The sequence below is a fragment of the Phoenix dactylifera genome, unplaced genomic scaffold (assembly GCF_009389715.1).
Source record: "Phoenix dactylifera cultivar Barhee BC4 unplaced genomic scaffold, palm_55x_up_171113_PBpolish2nd_filt_p 000474F, whole genome shotgun sequence".
Lineage (NCBI taxonomy): Eukaryota > Viridiplantae > Streptophyta > Magnoliopsida > Arecales > Arecaceae > Phoenix > Phoenix dactylifera.
This window is the reverse complement of record NW_024067896.1, coordinates 264,179-283,038: the sequence shown is the minus strand read 5'-3', so window position 1 is coordinate 283,038 and position 18,860 is coordinate 264,179. Positions and strand designations below refer to the sequence as shown.

The 18,860-nt window shown below is 38.5% G+C and overlaps 1 protein-coding gene and 3 non-coding genes across 4 annotated transcripts; 1 reads left to right on the top strand and 3 right to left on the bottom strand.

Moving 5' to 3' along the window:
- The first annotated feature begins 531 nt into the window (after window positions 1-531).
- Window positions 532-17,406, top strand: LOC120106130. The gene is made up of 4 exons (XM_039119020.1): window positions 532-3,362; window positions 5,658-5,690; window positions 8,185-10,503; window positions 13,899-17,406. The coding sequence occupies exons 1-4, from the start codon at window positions 532-534 to the stop codon at window positions 17,404-17,406; spliced, it is 8,691 nt and encodes a 2,896-aa protein (XP_038974948.1).
- Window positions 579-686, bottom strand: LOC120106136. The gene has a single exon (XR_005508363.1). It is a non-coding gene; the product is annotated as a small nucleolar RNA R71 (small nucleolar RNA).
- LOC120106135 lies at window positions 7,477-7,584 on the bottom strand. The gene has a single exon (XR_005508362.1). It is a non-coding gene; the product is annotated as a small nucleolar RNA R71 (small nucleolar RNA).
- On the bottom strand, window positions 14,376-14,483 carry LOC120106134. Its single transcript, XR_005508361.1, has one exon. It is a non-coding gene; the product is annotated as a small nucleolar RNA R71 (small nucleolar RNA).
- Window positions 17,407-18,860: the final 1,454 nt, after the last annotated feature.

Genomic DNA, 18,860 nt, shown 5'->3' with positions numbered 1-18,860 from the left:
TCTTCAGTTTATTTCATTCATAGTTTTGATTTGATTGTGCAAAAAAAATAAAATAAAATAAAATAAAAATAATATACATATATTTTGTGTTGCATGCGTAGGCATAGAGACGAGTTAGGTAGATTTGCAAGAAGACCAGAATTAGAACCTGACACTTTTCCTGTGAATTTGCCCGATACGCCATCTAATTCTAACACCATGAGCAATCACGAAGATCAGCCCATTAGGACTCTCCAGGACTATCTCCATCCTACACGCACAGCCACACCGTCATGCATTATGTTCCCACCCAATGTCCCACAACAGGATTTTAAACCAGGAATGATACAGTTACTTCCTACCTTTCATGGCTTAGAGAATGAAAATCCTTACGTGCACATTAGAGAGTTTGAGGAGGTAGTGGCGACTTTTCATAGTCAACCCGGTACAATAGATGCAGTTAGACTTAAGTTTTTTCCATTTTCTCTGAAAGATAGAGCGAAAAGTTGGTTGTATTCACTGAGACCGCGGTCAATAGGATCTTGGGATGAGATGACACAGGTTTTCTTTAACAAATACTTCCCCCACCATAAGACCAGTGGTTTGAAGAGACAGATTTCAACCTTTGCACAAAAGGATAGTGAGACTTTGTATCAGGTGTGGGAGAGGTTTAAAGATTTGTTGAACTTGTGTCCTCATCACGGCTATGAGAGTTGGCGTTTAGTTAGTTACTTTTATGAGGGACTTACACCTAGAGAGCGCCAATTTGTAGAGATGATGTGTAATGGTGAGTTCTTGCAGAAAGATCCGGATGAGGCCATAGAGTACCTGAATGATCTAGCTGAGAAAGCTCATACTTGGACAGGACCTAGTGCGACTGATAGTACTAGTAGGTCACGACCTACAGCTACTCCTTCTAGTGGAGGAATTTACCATCTTAGAGAGGAGGATAATCTCAAGGCCCGGATAGAAATTCTGACTAGGGAGTTAGAGGCCTTAAAAACAAAGGATACAAAGGTTACACATACTGTTTCTCGTGTTGAGTCCCATGGACCCTGTTTTGTATGTGGTGGAGTGGATCACCTAGCTCAGGATTGTCCCACATTTGCTGAAATGAGGGGTGTGTATGAGGAACATTGTAATGCCCTAGGTATGTACAAGAAGCCTTTTACACCCTTTTCACATACCTATAATCCTGGTTGGAGGAACCATCCTAACTTTAGTTGGAAATCTGACCCGCAACATCCTGCACAACCACAGCTGCCTAGAGCTTATTCTACACCTCCATACCATGCCCCATCTTCTAGGAATCCTTTAGAGGACCAAGATAAGACCACTTTTACATGTCCCTTTGGAACTTATGCATTTCGTCGTATGCCATTTGGTTTGTGTAATGCTCCAGCTACCTTTCAAAGGTGCATGATGAGTATTTTTAGTGATATGGTTGAGAATTGCATGGAGGTGTTTATGGATGACTTGACTGTTTTTGGTGACTCCTTTGATGAATGTTTGTTTAATTTAACAAGGGTTCTAGCTCGTTGCAAAGAAAAAGGCCTTGTATTGAATTGGGAGAAATGCCATTTTATGGTGCCTTCGGGTATTGTTTTGGGCCATATTGTTTCCTCTAGGGGAATAGAGGTTGATCAATCCAAAATTGAGTTGATCTCTAAGTTGCCCACACCTAAGACTGTGAAGGATGTTAGATCATTCCTTGGTCATGCTGGTTTCTATAGGAGGTTTATCCAGAATTTTTCTGCCATATCTAGACCATTGTGTAACCTTCTAGTTAGGGATACCCTATTTGAGTGGACACAAGAGTGCCAAGCGGCATTCCAAACGCTTATTGGGAAGCTCACTTCAGCTCCCATTATGCAGCCACCAGATTGGAGTTTACCTTTTGAAATTATGTGTGATGCAAGTGACTACGCAGTAGGGGCTGTCTTAGGTCAACGGAGAGAGGGAAAGCCCTTTGTCATTTATTATGCTAGTAGGACTTTAAATAGTGCTCAAATGAATTATTCTACTACTGAAAAAGAACTACTAGCTGTAGTATTTGCATTAGATAAATTCCGTGCTTATTTGATTGGCTCGCCTATTACAATTTTTACAGATCATGCAGCCCTTAAGTACCTTCTCGCAAAGAAGGATGCTAAGGCGCGATTAATTAGGTGGATCTTGCTTTTGCAGGAATTTAATCTAACCATCAAGGACAAGAAGGGTTTAGAGAATGGGGTGGCTGATCACCTCTCAAGGTTAATATTTGAGGATACTACAGATACACCACCGATCCGTGATGATTTTCCAGATGAACAATTATTTTCTATCACCTCCATGCCGTGGTTTGCACATATTGTCAATTATTTGGTAACAGGTGAGATGCCATCAGACTGGAATGCACAGGATAAGCAGAAGTTCTTAACAGAGGTACGTTCTTTTTATTGGGATGATCCACATCTTTTTAAGTACTGTCCTGACCAAATTATGAGGAGATGTGTCCCAGATGATGAGATAGCAAGTGTCTTAGAATTCTGTCATTCCCAAGCTTGTGGAGGCCATTTCTCTATGAAGAAAACCGCTGCAAAAATTTTGCAGTGTGGATTTTATTGGCCATCATTGTTTCGAGACACAAATGTTTATTGTCGTTCTTGTGAGAAATGTCAAAAATTAGGAGCTTTGTCCCGTCGTAATATGATGCCTTTGAATCCAATTTTAGTGATAGAAATTTTTGATTGCTGGGGTATAGATTTTATGGGACCGTTTCCTCCTTCTTTTGGTTATCTATATATTATTGTTGCAGTAGATTATGTGTCCAAATGGGTAGAGGCTGCAACTTGTAGGAACAATGACAATAAGACAGTAATTAAATTTCTAAAGGAAAATGTGTTGTCTCGTTTTGGTACACCACGTGTTATCATTAGTGACCGGGGTACACATTTTTGTAACCGTTCCTTTGAAGCATTGATGAGGAAGTATGGGGTGGTGCATAAGATTTCTACAGCTTACCATCCTCAAACAAGTGGGCAGGTAGAGCTTGCTAATAGAGAGATTAAGCGTATTTTAGAGAAAACGGTTAACCCCGACCGAAAGGATTGGTCATTGCGATTAACTGATGCACTTTGGGCATACCGTACAGCTTTCAAGACCCCCCTAGGCATGTCACCTTATAGGCTTGTTTTTGGTAAACCTTGCCACCTACCGGTAGAGCTAGAACATAGAGCCTATTGGGCTATTAAGAACTTTAACTTTGATTTACCTGAAGCCGGTGAGCTTAGGAAGTTCCAGATGACCGAGTTAGAAGAGTTGCGAAATGAAGCTTATGAAAATTCTAAAATTTACAAGGCTAAGATAAAGGCATTTCATGATAGAAATATTCTTAGAAAAACGTTTGCACCTAATCAACGAGTATACTTATATGATTCTAGGCTTCATAAACACCCTGGTAAATTACGATCTAGGTGGACTGGTCCTTTTGTGGTAAAGCATACATTTGAGAATGGAGCGGTAGAGATAGAAGATCCTAGAGATGGTCGGATGCTTAAGGTAAATGGCCAGAGACTCAAGCCGGTCCTTGAGAAAGAGGCTCCAGTAGAGGAAGATATTCTTCTCATGGACCCCGTCTACGAACAGTGATGCTATGCCCATGCAGGTACGTTTCTCTTTTTCCTTGTTTCTTTTTGTTTTTCTTTATTTTGTCTTTGTTTCAGTTTTTGTTTTTGCTTGTTTTGTTTTATTTTGTTTGGTTTCCTTAGTTTAATTTTCAGGTTTGCCAGCTTCCTGTTTTTACCATGGATTTGTGCTCCGCTAATCAGGTGACCTCTATCCTATTTTGTTTTCTATGCTTTTATTTCCATACATTGAGGACAATGTCATATTTTAGTTGGGGGAGGGCAGCCCATGTGTATATGTTTTTGCATGAATTTGCTTTAAAAAAAAAACAAACGATTACAAAGTATTTTTGCTGGAGTCAATTTTTCTATCTTAGTCACACTATTAAGACACCCTTTGAATTCTTTTTTTATGCATGCATCTAAGACTTGTGGTTTGATGGATGTTCAATGCATACAATTAGAGAACTCTCAAACTTAAGTATTTACGCATTGGTGAGTATTAGAGAGAGAGAGAGTTCATCATGTTCAGAGACTTGTGGCATGCGTTCATTGATTTTTTTGAATTGGTTGCTCTATTGGGAATTTTTATTGCACAGTTTGTGGTATGTTGGTTGATTATACTTAGGAGATGATGAAGGTCAATTTAGGATGAACGTTTGAGCCTTTCAAGCTAACCCATGTTTTATCCATTAGAAGCCATTTTGAGCCGAAAAAAAAAGAACCCTTTCCTTTGTAAACCCATATGTCCTTACCCCCCCTCCACATTGGAGTTGAGCCTAAATTATTATATCTTTCCTACCTTTTATTTTCAAGTACATGCTAGGGATGATAAATAATTGGTCCGCAAATAATGAAGACAAGAAAGGGGATGTACTGTGGTGGTTTCTCATTGGTGCTGGCAGGTTTGCTGAAATGGACTCCATAATTGCAACCAAAGGTTGTGTTAAAAAAAAAAAAAAAAAGGAAGAAAAAAAAAAAAAAGAAAGAAACAAAGAAACAAATCAACTCCACCAGCAGCTTCAGCTTTCTATTACCACAGGCCTTGAAAATGTCTCAGGCTCTAATCTCCATTCTGAAAATGATTCTATTGGTTCCCAAACTGCTTATCACAGGTTCAAAATGCTAGTATGAAGTTGTTGATGAAATAACCAAATGGTATGACTAGCGTGAAAAAAAAAGGAAAAAAAAAAGAGAAAAGAAAAAAAAAAGGTACAAGCGGTTTGAGGAAGTTGTGCTTGATGTTATATCTTGTGAAGACCTCTAGCATGTACTGAAAAGTTCTTTTGAATTCTCTTATCCATCCTTTTATTATTTTTATTTTACTTAACTTTAGCCTCATTACAACCTTTTATTATTGACCTTTTTGATCCTAAGTGGGTTTGTGGTAAGAATGGTTGAGTTCCCAATGGTTGGTGATCCTATCATAAGATCAATGCTTGTTTGTTGCTTGTTCATGAACACTTGCCTTCTCATATATTTGTGTGAACACCCTTTCTCAACTCCATAGAGAGACCCCTTACACCAGTCTACTATTGAATATTATACTTGTGAGATATGGAGTTGAAGCTTTTGTTTGAAATGTTCTCGACGTTGTATGTGTCAGGGTTGGTGGTAAGATGGTTACGGCTTAGAGTACACACACACACGAATTCTGGGAGTTGCTCTTGATGGACTGATTTTGATAGTATTGTTGATCTCTTGCGAGTACTTTATTTGTTATACTTGAATATTATTGCTTAGCTCATGCAAAAGCTGTCTACACTGGGTTGGATATAGTCCGTTCTTTTTCTTCGCTTAAATTGCTAGGGACTAGCAATAAGCTGGTTGGGAGGTGTGATAGGTGCATGAAAATGTACCTTTTAACACTACCACTTTAGGCTAAATTGTTAAGACTTAAGCATGATTTGGATATTTTTATGATATTTTTCTAATCTGAACTTTACTTCACAAAGTGTCCAAGTCTTAATTGATTTTGGTGATTTTATTGTAGGAATGGAGTTAAGAAGATTGAATATCCCATTGCAGTCCGAATGAAATGAAACTTAGTGGAGATGAAGTAGACATGTTGAGGTTTCATATGCATCAAGAATCAGGTCAATTGGAGCTCCAGAGAGAAAGTTATGAAGTTGCAAAGTTAGGTTTCCCTAAACCGCCAGCCTGGGCCCTGACAGATCAGACCTTTGTGTAGTATTTTGATGATTTCGGGAGCTACAGAAGTCCAATTGAGATGATTCAAATTTTGTTGGAAACTAGACTTCCAGAGCTTTCAAATGACTATAAGAACATAAAATTTGAAGATCAGATGCGATCTGGAGAGTCTCCCGAACCTCATGCTGACGTTGGTGCTCGAGGGTAAAGTCGGAAAAACACATGCAAACGTGTCTAAGTCGTGTTTCCTAGGGTTTTTAGCCCCAAAATCATATATATACTTGGGGAGCACGCCGTTCTAAAGAAAAAAAAAGGCTGCATTACAAAGAAATCATCAAGAGGAGCCAAAAATTCATGGAGAGCTAATTCTTTGGTGAAGCTAGGGATGAACTCGCTTGGATGATGGTAGTTTCATTTATATTTGATCTATGTAATAGATTCTCATGTTGATACAATTTTTGTTTATCATTTCTCATCCATAGATCTTTCTTGTGTTGGAATAATCTTGAACCTATTCTTTTCATAGATTCAGCCATGTCTTTTTCTATAGAATTGTTGAGGTGCTTGATTATATCTAGATTTGATTGTTTATCCAGTTAGTGTGATTTTTTGCTGAAATATTGCCATTGGGTATATTTTTGTCTTTGAATCTGAGTCTAAAAGGATAACAATCCTTGGTTTTAAAAGAGGAGAATGATTTTCTAGAATTATCACTAAATATTTTGATTGTAATGCTATATCCTCCAATTAGAGAATCTGGTGCTATGATCTCTAATTGAGTTATCCAATGGATCAAATATGAATGGAATTACCTGATTCAAGTGAGGAATTCCCGATGCTTTGCTGCCATTAATTCTGGTCACATCTTTTCACTACTACAATCTAATTGTCAATTTACTTTTAAACATTCACATCACATTTTACTGCTTTGATATTTCTTTTTAGTTTTGTAGTTCCTTTTAGTGTTCCTACCTTCTCCCTGTGGAATCGACACCCCAATATATACTGCGATAGCCGCGTTATTCTTTGGGCGTAATCAAATTTTGGCCCCATTGCCGGGGAGAACGGTACAAGAAGCGCTTCAAGGAATAGGTTTGCTGAATTAATTCGTCAAAGCGGTAACCTCGTTCCTTCTTCTTCTTTTTTTTTTCTCTTGCTTTTTGTCTTCAGTTTATTTCATTCATAGTTTTGATTTGATTGTGCAAAAAAAATAAAATAAAATAAAATAAAAATAATATACATATATTTTGTGTTGCATGCGTAGGCATAGAGACGAGTTAGGTAGATTTGCAAGAAGACCAGAATTAGAACCTGACACTTTTCCTGTGAATTTGCCCGATACGCCATCTAATTCTAACACCATGAGCAATCACGAAGATCAGCCCATTAGGACTCTCCAGGACTATCTCCATCCTACACGCACAGCCACACCGTCATGCATTATGTTCCCACCCAATGTCCCACAACAGGATTTTAAACCAGGAATGATACAGTTACTTCCTACCTTTCATGGCTTAGAGAATGAAAATCCTTACGTGCACATTAGAGAGTTTGAGGAGGTAGTGGCGACTTTTCATAGTCAACCCGGTACAATAGATGCAGTTAGACTTAAGTTTTTTCCATTTTCTCTGAAAGATAGAGCGAAAAGTTGGTTGTATTCACTGAGACCGCGGTCAATAGGATCTTGGGATGAGATGACACAGGTTTTCTTTAACAAATACTTCCCCCACCATAAGACCAGTGGTTTGAAGAGACAGATTTCAACCTTTGCACAAAAGGATAGTGAGACTTTGTATCAGGTGTGGGAGAGGTTTAAAGATTTGTTGAACTTGTGTCCTCATCACGGCTATGAGAGTTGGCGTTTAGTTAGTTACTTTTATGAGGGACTTACACCTAGAGAGCGCCAATTTGTAGAGATGATGTGTAATGGTGAGTTCTTGCAGAAAGATCCGGATGAGGCCATAGAGTACCTGAATGATCTAGCTGAGAAAGCTCATACTTGGACAGGACCTAGTGCGACTGATAGTACTAGTAGGTCACGACCTACAGCTACTCCTTCTAGTGGAAGAATTTACCATCTTAGAGAGGAGGATAATCTCAAGGCCCGGATAGAAATTCTGACTAGGGAGTTAGAGGCCTTAAAAACAAAGGATACAAAGGTTACACATACTGTTTCTCGTGTTGAGTCCCATGGACCCTGTTTTGTATGTGGTGGAGTGGATCACCTAGCTCAGGATTGTCCCACATTTGCTGAAATGAGGGGTGTGTATGAGGAACATTGTAATGCCCTAGGTATGTACAAGAAGCCTTTTACACCCTTTTCAGATACCTATAATCCTGGTTGGAGGAACCATCCTAACTTTAGTTGGAAATCTGACCCGCAACATCCTGCACAACCACAGCTGCCTAGAGCTTATTCTACACCTCCATACCATGCCCCATCTTCTAGGAATCCTTTAGAGGACCAAGATAAGACCACTTTTACATGTCCCTTTGGAACTTATGCATTTCGTCGTATGCCATTTGGTTTGTGTAATGCTCCAGCTACCTTTCAAAGGTGCATGATGAGTATTTTTAGTGATATGGTTGAGAATTGCATGGAGGTGTTTATGGATGACTTGACTGTTTTTGGTGACTCCTTTGATGAATGTTTGTTTAATTTAACAAGGGTTCTAGCTCGTTGCAAAGAAAAAGGCCTTGTATTGAATTGGGAGAAATGCCATTTTATGGTGCCTTCGGGTATTGTTTTGGGCCATATTGTTTCCTCTAGGGGAATAGAGGTTGATCAATCCAAAATTGAGTTGATCTCTAAGTTGCCCACACCTAAGACTGTGAAGGATGTTAGATCATTCCTTGGTCATGCTGGTTTCTATAGGAGGTTTATCCAGAATTTTTCTGCCATATCTAGACCATTGTGTAACCTTCTAGTTAGGGATACCCTATTTGAGTGGACACAAGAGTGCCAAGCGGCATTCCAAACGCTTATTGGGAAGCTCACTTCAGCTCCCATTATGCAGCCACCAGATTGGAGTTTACCTTTTGAAATTATGTGTGATGCAAGTGACTACGCAGTAGGGGCTGTCTTAGGTCAACGGAGAGAGGGAAAGCCCTTTGTCATTTATTATGCTAGTAGGACTTTAAATAGTGCTCAAATGAATTATTCTACTACTGAAAAAGAACTACTAGCTGTAGTATTTGCATTAGATAAATTCCGTGCTTATTTGATTGGCTCGCCTATTACAATTTTTACAGATCATGCAGCCCTTAAGTACCTTCTCGCAAAGAAGGATGCTAAGGCGCGATTAATTAGGTGGATCTTGCTTTTGCAGGAATTTAATCTAACCATCAAGGACAAGAAGGGTTTAGAGAATGGGGTGGCTGATCACCTCTCAAGGTTAATATTTGAGGATACTACAGATACACCACCGATCCGTGATGATTTTCCAGATGAACAATTATTTTCTATCACCTCCATGCCGTGGTTTGCACATATTGTCAATTATTTGGTAACAGGTGAGATGCCATCAGACTGGAATGCACAGGATAAGCAGAAGTTCTTAACAGAGGTACGTTCTTTTTATTGGGATGATCCACATCTTTTTAAGTACTGTCCTGACCAAATTATGAGGAGATGTGTCCCAGATGATGAGATAGCAAGTGTCTTAGAATTCTGTCATTCCCAAGCTTGTGGAGGCCATTTCTCTATGAAGAAAACCGCTGCAAAAATTTTGCAGTGTGGATTTTATTGGCCATCATTGTTTCGAGACACAAATGTTTATTGTCGTTCTTGTGAGAAATGTCAAAAATTAGGAGCTTTGTCCCGTCGTAATATGATGCCTTTGAATCCAATTTTAGTGATAGAAATTTTTGATTGCTGGGGTATAGATTTTATGGGACCGTTTCCTCCTTCTTTTGGTTATCTATATATTATTGTTGCAGTAGATTATGTGTCCAAATGGGTAGAGGCTGCAACTTGTAGGAACAATGACAATAAGACAGTAATTAAATTTCTAAAGAAAAATGTGTTGTCTCGTTTTGGTACACCACGTGTTATCATTAGTGACCGGGGTACACATTTTTGTAACCGTTCCTTTGAAGCATTGATGAGGAAGTATGGGATGGTGCATAAGATTTCTACAGCTTACCATCCTCAAACAAGTGGGCAGGTAGAGCTTGCTAATAGAGAGATTAAGCGTATTTTAGAGAAAACGGTTAACCCCGACCGAAAGGATTGGTCATTGCGATTAACTGATGCACTTTGGGCATACCGTACAGCTTTCAAGACCCCCCTAGGCATGTCACCTTATAGGCTTGTTTTTGGTAAACCTTGCCACCTACCGGTAGAGCTAGAACATAGAGCCTATTGGGCTATTAAGAACTTTAACTTTGATTTACCTGAAGCCGGTGAGCTTAGGAAGTTCCAGATGACCGAGTTAGAAGAGTTGCGAAATGAAGCTTATGAAAATTCTAAAATTTACAAGGCTAAGATAAAGGCATTTCATGATAGAAATATTCTTAGAAAAACGTTTGCACCTAATCAACGAGTATACTTATATGATTCTAGGCTTCATAAACACCCTGGTAAATTACGATCTAGGTGGACTGGTCCTTTTGTGGTAAAGCATACATTTGAGAATGGAGCGGTAGAGATAGAAGATCCTAGAGATGGTCGGATGCTTAAGGTAAATGGCCAGAGACTCAAGCCGGTCCTTGAGAAAGAGGCTCCAGTAGAGGAAGATATTCTTCTCATGGACCCCGTCTACGAACAGTGATGCTATGCCCATGCAGGTACGTTTCTCTTTTTCCTTGTTTCTTTTTGTTTTTCTTTATTTTGTCTTTGTTTCAGTTTTTGTTTTTGCTTGTTTTGTTTTATTTTGTTTGGTTTCCTTAGTTTAATTTTCAGGTTTGCCAGCTTCCTGTTTTTACCATGGATTTGTGCTCCGCTAATCAGGTGACCTCTATCCTATTTTGTTTTCTATGCTTTTATTTCCATACATTGAGGACAATGTCATGTTTTAGTTGGGGGAGGGCAGCCCATGTGTATATGTTTTTGCATGAATTTGCTTTAAAAAAAAAAACAAATGATTACAAAGTATTTTTGCTGGAGTCAATTTTTCTATCTTAGTCACACTATTAAGACACCCTTTGAATTCTTTTTTTATGCATGCATCTAAGACTTGTGGTTTGATGGATGTTCAATGCATACAATTAGAGAACTCTCAAACTTAAGTATTTACGCATTGGTGAGTATTAGAGAGAGAGAGAGTTCATCATGTTCAGAGACTTGTGGCATGCGTTCATTGATTTTTTTGAATTGGTTGCTCTATTGGGAATTTTTATTGCACAGTTTGTGGTATGTTGGTTGATTATACTTAGGAGATGATGAAGGTCAATTTAGGATGAACGTTTGAGCCTTTCAAGCTAACCCATGTTTTATCCATTAGAAGCCATTTTGAGCCGAAAAAAAAATAACCCTTTCCTTTGTAAACCCATATGTCCTTACCCCCCCTCCACATTGGAGTTGAGCCTAAATTATTATATCTTTCCTACCTTTTATTTTCAAGTACATGCTAGGGATGATAAATAATTGGTCCGCAAATAATGAAGACAAGAAAGGGGATGTACTGTGGTGGTTTCTCATTGGTGCTGGCAGGTTTGCTGAAATGGACTCCATAATTGCAACCAAAGGTTGTGTTAAAAAAAAAAAAAAAAAGGAAGAAGAAAAAAAAAAAGAAAGAAACAAAGAAACAAATCAACTCCACCAGCAGCTTCAGTTTTCTATTACCACAGGCCTTGAAAATGTCTCAGGCTCTAATCTCTATTCTGAAAATGATTCTATTGGTTCCCAAACTGCTTATCACAGGTTCAAAATGCTAGTATGAAGTTGTTGATGAAATAACCAAATGGTATGACTAGCGTGAAAAAAAAAGGAAAAAAAAAAGAAAAAAGAAAAAAAAAAGGTACAAGCGGTTTGAGGAAGTTGTGCTTGATGTTATATCTTGTGAAGACCTCTAGCATGTACTGAAAAGTTCTTTTGAATTCTCTTATCCATCCTTTTATTATTTTTATTTTACTTAACTTTAGCCTCATTACAACCTTTTATTATTGACCTTTTTGATCCTAAGTGGGTTTGTGGTAAGAATGGTTGAGTTCCCAATGGTTGGTGATCCTATCATAAGATCAATGCTTGTTTGTTGCTTGTTCATGAACACTTGCCTTCTCATATATTTGTGTGAACACCCTTTCTCAACTCCATAGAGAGACCCCTTACACCAGTCTACTATTGAATATTATACCTGTGAGATATGGAGTTGAAGCTTTTGTTTGAAATGTTCTCGACGTTGTATGTGTCAGGGTTGGTGGTAAGATGGTTACGGCTTAGAGTACACACACACACGAATTCTGGGAGTTGCTCTTGATGGACTGATTTTGATAGTATTGTTGATCTCTTGCGAGTACTTTATTTGTTATACTTGAATATTATTGCTTAGCTCATGCAAAAGCTGTCTACACTGGGTTGGATATAGTCCGTTCTTTTTCTTCGCTTAAATTGCTAGGGACTAGCAATAAGCTGGTTGGGAGGTGTGATAGGTGCATGAAAATGTACCTTTTAACACTACCACTTTAGGCTAAATTGTTAAGACTTAAGCATGATTTGGATATTTTTATGATATTTTTCTAATCTGAACTTTACTTCACAAAGTGTCCAAGTCTTAATTGATTTTGGTGATTTTATTGTAGGAATGGAGTTAAGAAGATTGAATATCCCATTGCAGTCCGAATGAAATGAAACTTAGTGGAGATGAAGTAGACATGTTGAGGTTTCATATGCATCAAGAATCAGGTCAATTGGAGCTCCAGAGAGAAAGTTATGAAGTTGCAAAGTTAGGTTTCCCTAAACCGCCAGCCTGGGCCCTGACAGATCAGACCTTTGTGTAGTATTTTGATGATTTCGGGAGCTACAGAAGTCCAATTGAGATGATTCAAATTTTGTTGGAAACTAGACTTCCAGAGCTTTCAAATGACTATAAGAACATAAAATTTGAAGATCAGATGCGATCTGGAGAGTCTCCCGAACCTCATGCTGACGTTGGTGCTCGAGGGTAAAGTCGGAAAAACACATGCAAACGTGTCTAAGTCGTGTTTCCTAGGGTTTTTAGCCCCAAAATCATATATATACTTGGGGAGCACGCCGTTCTAAAGAAAAAAAAAGGCTGCATTACAAAGAAATCATCAAGAGGAGCCAAAAATTCATGGAGAGCTAATTCTTTGGTGAAGCTAGGGATGAACTCGCTTGGATGATGGTAGTTTCATTTATATTTGATCTATGTAATAGATTCTCATGTTGATACAATTTTTGTTTATCATTTCTCATCCATAGATCTTTCTTGTGTTGGAATAATCTTGAACCTATTCTTTTCATAGATTCAGCCATGTCTTTTTCTATAGAATTGTTGAGGTGCTTGATTATATCTAGATTTGATTGTTTATCCAGTTAGTGTGATTTTTTGCTGAAATATTGCCATTGGGTATATTTTTGTCTTTGAATCTGAGTCTAAAAGGATAACAATCCTTGGTTTTAAAAGAGGAGAATGATTTTCTAGAATTATCACTAAATATTTTGATTGTAATGCTATATCCTCCAATTAGAGAATCTGGTGCTATGATCTCTAATTGAGTTATCCAATGGATCAAATATGAATGGAATTACCTGATTCAAGTGAGGAATTCCCGATGCTTTGCTGCCATTAATTCTGGTCACATCTTTTCACTACTACAATCTAATTGTCAATTTACTTTTAAACATTCACATCACATTTTACTGCTTTGATATTTCTTTTTAGTTTTGTAGTTCCTTTTAGTGTTCCTACCTTCTCCCTGTGGAATCGACACCCCAATATATACTGCGATAGCCGCGTTATTCTTTGGGCGTAATCAAATTTTGGCCCCATTGCCGGGGAGAACGGTACAAGAAGCGCTTCAAGGAATAGGTTTGCTGAATTAATTCGTCAAAGCGGTAACCTCGTTCCTTCTTCTTCTTTTTTTTTTCTCTTGCTTTTTGTCTTCAGTTTATTTCATTCATAGTTTTGATTTGATTGTGCAAAAAAAATAAAATAAAATAAAATAAAAATAATATACATATATTTTGTGTTGCATGCGTAGGCATAGAGACGAGTTAGGTAGATTTGCAAGAAGACCAGAATTAGAACCTGACACTTTTCCTGTGAATTTGCCCGATACGCCATCTAATTCTAACACCATGAGCAATCACGAAGATCAGCCCATTAGGACTCTCCAGGACTATCTCCATCCTACACGCACAGCCACACCGTCATGCATTATGTTCCCACCCAATGTCCCACAACAGGATTTTAAACCAGGAATGATACAGTTACTTCCTACCTTTCATGGCTTAGAGAATGAAAATCCTTACGTGCACATTAGAGAGTTTGAGGAGGTAGTGGCGACTTTTCATAGTCAACCCGGTACAATAGATGCAGTTAGACTTAAGTTTTTTCCATTTTCTCTGAAAGATAGAGCGAAAATTTGGTTGTATTCACTGAGACCGCGGTCAATAGGATCTTGGGATGAGATGACACAGGTTTTCTTTAACAAATACTTCCTCCACCATAAGACCAGTGGTTTGAAGAGACAGATTTCAACCTTTGCACAAAAGGATAGTGAGACTTTGTATCAGGTGTGGGAGAGGTTTAAAGATTTGTTGAACTTGTGTCCTCATCACGGCTATGAGAGTTGGCGTTTAGTTAGTTACTTTTATGAGGGACTTACACCTAGAGAGCGCCAATTTGTAGAGATGATGTGTAATGGTGAGTTCTTGCAGAAAGATCCGGATGAGGCCATAGAGTACCTGAATGATCTAGCTGAGAAAGCTCATACTTGGACAGGACCTAGTGCGACTGATAGTACTAGTAGGTCACGACCTACAGCTACTCCTTCTAGTGGAGGAATTTACCATCTTAGAGAGGAGGATAATCTCAAGGCCCGGATAGAAATTCTGACTAGGGAGTTAGAGGCCTTAAAAACAAAGGATACAAAGGTTACACATACTGTTTCTCGTGTTGAGTCCCATGGACCCTGTTTTGTATGTGGTGGAGTGGATCACCTAGCTCACGATTGTCCCACATTTGCTGAAATGAGGGGTGTGTATGAGGAACATTGTAATGCCCTAGGTATGTACAAGAAGCCTTTTACACCCTTTTCAGATACCTATAATCCTGGTTGGAGGAACCATCCTAACTTTAGTTGGAAATCTGACCCGCAACATCCTGCACAACCACAGCTGCCTAGAGCTTATTCTACACCTCCATACCATGCCCCATCTTCTAGGAATCCTTTAGAGGACCAAGATAAGACCACTTTTACATGTCCCTTTGGAACTTATGCATTTCGTCGTATGCCATTTGGTTTGTGTAATGCTCCAGCTACCTTTCAAAGGTGCATGATGAGTATTTTTAGTGATATGGTTGAGAATTGCATGGAGGTGTTTATGGATGACTTGACTGTTTTTGGTGACTCCTTTGATGAATGTTTGTTTAATTTAACAAGGGTTCTAGCTCGTTGCAAAGAAAAAGGCCTTGTATTGAATTGGGAGAAATGCCATTTTATGGTGCCTTCGGGTATTGTTTTGGGCCATATTGTTTCCTCTAGGGGAATAGAGGTTGATCAATCCAAAATTGAGTTGATCTCTAAGTTGCCCACACCTAAGACTGTGAAGGATGTTAGATCATTCCTTGGTCATGCTGGTTTCTATAGGAGGTTTATCCAGAATTTTTCTGCCATATCTAGACCATTGTGTAACCTTCTAGTTAGGGATACCCTATTTGAGTGGACACAAGAGTGCCAAGCGGCATTCCAAACGCTTATTGGGAAGCTCACTTCAGCTCCCATTATGCAGCCACCAGATTGGAGTTTACCTTTTGAAATTATGTGTGATGCAAGTGACTACGCAGTAGGGGCTGTCTTAGGTCAACGGAGAGAGGGAAAGCCCTTTGTCATTTATTATGCTAGTAGGACTTTAAATAGTGCTCAAATGAATTATTCTACTACTGAAAAAGAACTACTAGCTGTAGTATTTGCATTAGATAAATTCCGTGCTTATTTGATTGGCTCGCCTATTACAATTTTTACAGATCATGCAGCCCTTAAGTACCTTCTCGCAAAGAAGGATGCTAAGGCGCGATTAATTAGGTGGATCTTGCTTTTGCAGGAATTTAATCTAACCATCAAGGACAAGAAGGGTTTAGAGAATGGGGTGGCTGATCACCTCTCAAGGTTAATATTTGAGGATACTACAGATACACCACCGATCCGTGATGATTTTCCAGATGAACAATTATTTTCTATCACCTCCATGCCGTGGTTTGCACATATTGTCAATTATTTGGTAACAGGTGAGATGCCATCAGACTGGAATGCACAGGATAAGCAGAAGTTCTTAACAGAGGTACGTTCTTTTTATTGGGATGATCCACATCTTTTTAAGTACTGTCCTGACCAAATTATGAGGAGATGTGTCCCAGATGATGAGATAGCAAGTGTCTTAGAATTCTGTCATTCCCAAGCTTGTAGAGGCCATTTCTCTATGAAGAAAACCGCTGCAAAAATTTTGCAGTGTGGATTTTATTGGCCATCATTGTTTCGAGACACAAATGTTTATTGTCGTTCTTGTGAGAAATGTCAAAAATTAGGAGCTTTGTCCCGTCGTAATATGATGCCTTTGAATCCAATTTTAGTGATAGAAATTTTTGATTGCTGGGGTATAGATTTTATGGGACCGTTTCCTCCTTCTTTTGGTTATCTATATATTATTGTTGCAGTAGATTATGTGTCCAAATGGGTAGAGGCTGCAACTTGTAGGAACAATGACAATAAGACAGTAATTAAATTTCTAAAGGAAAATGTGTTGTCTCGTTTTGGTACACCACGTGTTATCATTAGTGACCGGGGTACACATTTTTGTAACCGTTCCTTTGAAGCATTGATGAGGAAGTATGGGGTGGTGCATAAGATTTCTACAGCTTACCATCCTCAAACAAGTGGGCAGGTAGAGCTTGCTAATAGAGAGATTAAGCGTATTTTAGAGAAAACGGTTAACCCCGACCGAAAGGATTGGTCATTGCGATTAACTGATGCACTTTGGGCATACCGTACAGCTTTCAAGACCCCCCTAGGCATGTCACCTTATAGGCTTGTTTTTGGTAAACCTTGCCACCTACCGGTAGAGCTAGAACATAGAGCCTATTGGGCTATTAAGAACTTTAACTTTGATTTACCTGAAGCCGGTGAGCTTAGGAAGTTCCAGATGACCGAGTTAGAAGAGTTGCGAAATGAAGCTTATGAAAATTCTAAAATTTACAAGGCTAAGATAAAGGCATTTCATGATAGAAATATTCTTAGAAAAACGTTTGCACCTAATCAACGAGTATACTTATATGATTCTAGGCTTCATAAACACCCTGGTAAATTACGATCTAGGTGGACTGGTCCTTTTGTGGTAAAGCATACATTTGAGAATGGAGCGGTAGAGATAGAGGATCCTAGAGATGGTCGGATGCTTAAGGTAAATGGCCAGAGACTCAAGCCGGTCCTTGAGAAAGAGGCTCCAGTAGAGGAAGATATTCTTCTCATGGACCCCGTCTACGAACAGTGATGCTATACCCATGCAGGTACGTTTCTCTTTTTCCTTGTTTCTTTTTGTTTTTCTTTATTTTGTCTTTGTTTCAGTTTTTGTTTTTGCTTGTTTTGTTTTATTTTGTTTGGTTTCCTTAGTTTAATTTTCAGGTTTGCCAGCTTCCTGTTTTTACCATGGATTTGTGCTCCGCTAATCAGGTGACCTCTATCCTATTTTGTTTTCTATGCTTTTATTTCCATACATTGAGGACAATGTCATGTTTTAGTTGGGGGAGGGCAGCCCATGTGTATATGTTTTTGCATGAATTTGCTTTAAAAAAAAAACAAATGATTACAAAGTATTTTTGCTGGAGTCAATTTTTCTATCTTAGTCACACTATTAAGACACCCTTTGAATTCTTTTTTTATGCACGCATCTAAGACTTGTGGTTTGATGGATGTTCAATGCATACAATTAGAGAACTCTCAAACTTAAGTATTTACGCATTGGTGAGTATTAGAGAGAGAGAGAGTTCATCATGTTCAGAGACTTGTGGCATGCGTTCATTGATTTTTTTGAATTGGTTGCTCTATTGGGAATTTTTATTGCACAGTTTGTGGTATGTTGGTTTATTATACTTAGGAGATAATGAAGGTCAATTTAGGATGAACGTTTGAGCCTTTCAAGCTAACCCATGTTTTATCCATTAGAAGCCATTTTGAGCCGAAAAAAAAAAAGAACCCTTTCCTTTGTAAACCCATATGTCCTTACCCCCCCTCCACATTGGAGTTGAGCCTAAATTATTATATCTTTCCTACCTTTTATTTTCAAGTACATGCTAGGGATGATAAATAATTGGTCCACAAATAATGAAGACAAGAAAGGGGATGTACTGTGGTGGTTTCTCATTGGTGCTGGCAGGTTTGCTGAAATGGACTCCATAATTGCAACCAAAGGTTGTGTTAAAAAAAAAAAAAAAGGAAGAAGAAAAAAAAAAGAGAAAGAAACAAAGAAACAAATCAACTCCACCAGCAGCTTCAGCTTTCTATTACCACAGGCCTTGAAAATGTCTCAGGCTCTAATCTCCATTCTGAAAATGATTCTATTGGTTCCCAAACTGCTTGTCACAGGTTCAAAATGCTAGTATGAAGTTGTTGATGAAATAACCAAATGGTATGACTAGCGTGAAAAAAAAAGGAAAAAAAAAGAGAAAAGAAAAAAAAAAGGTACAAGCGGTTTGAGGAAGTTGTGCTTGATGTTATATCTTGTGAAGACCTCTAGCATGTACTGGAAAGTTCTTTTGAATTCTCTTATCCATCCTTTTATTATTTTTATTTTACTTAACTTTAGCCTCATTACAACCTTTTATTATTGACCTTTTTGATCCTAAGTGGGTTTGTGGTAAGAATGGTTGAGTTCCCAATGGTTGGTGATCCTATCATAAGATCAATGCTTGTTTGTTGCTTGTTCATGAACACTTGCCTTCTCATATA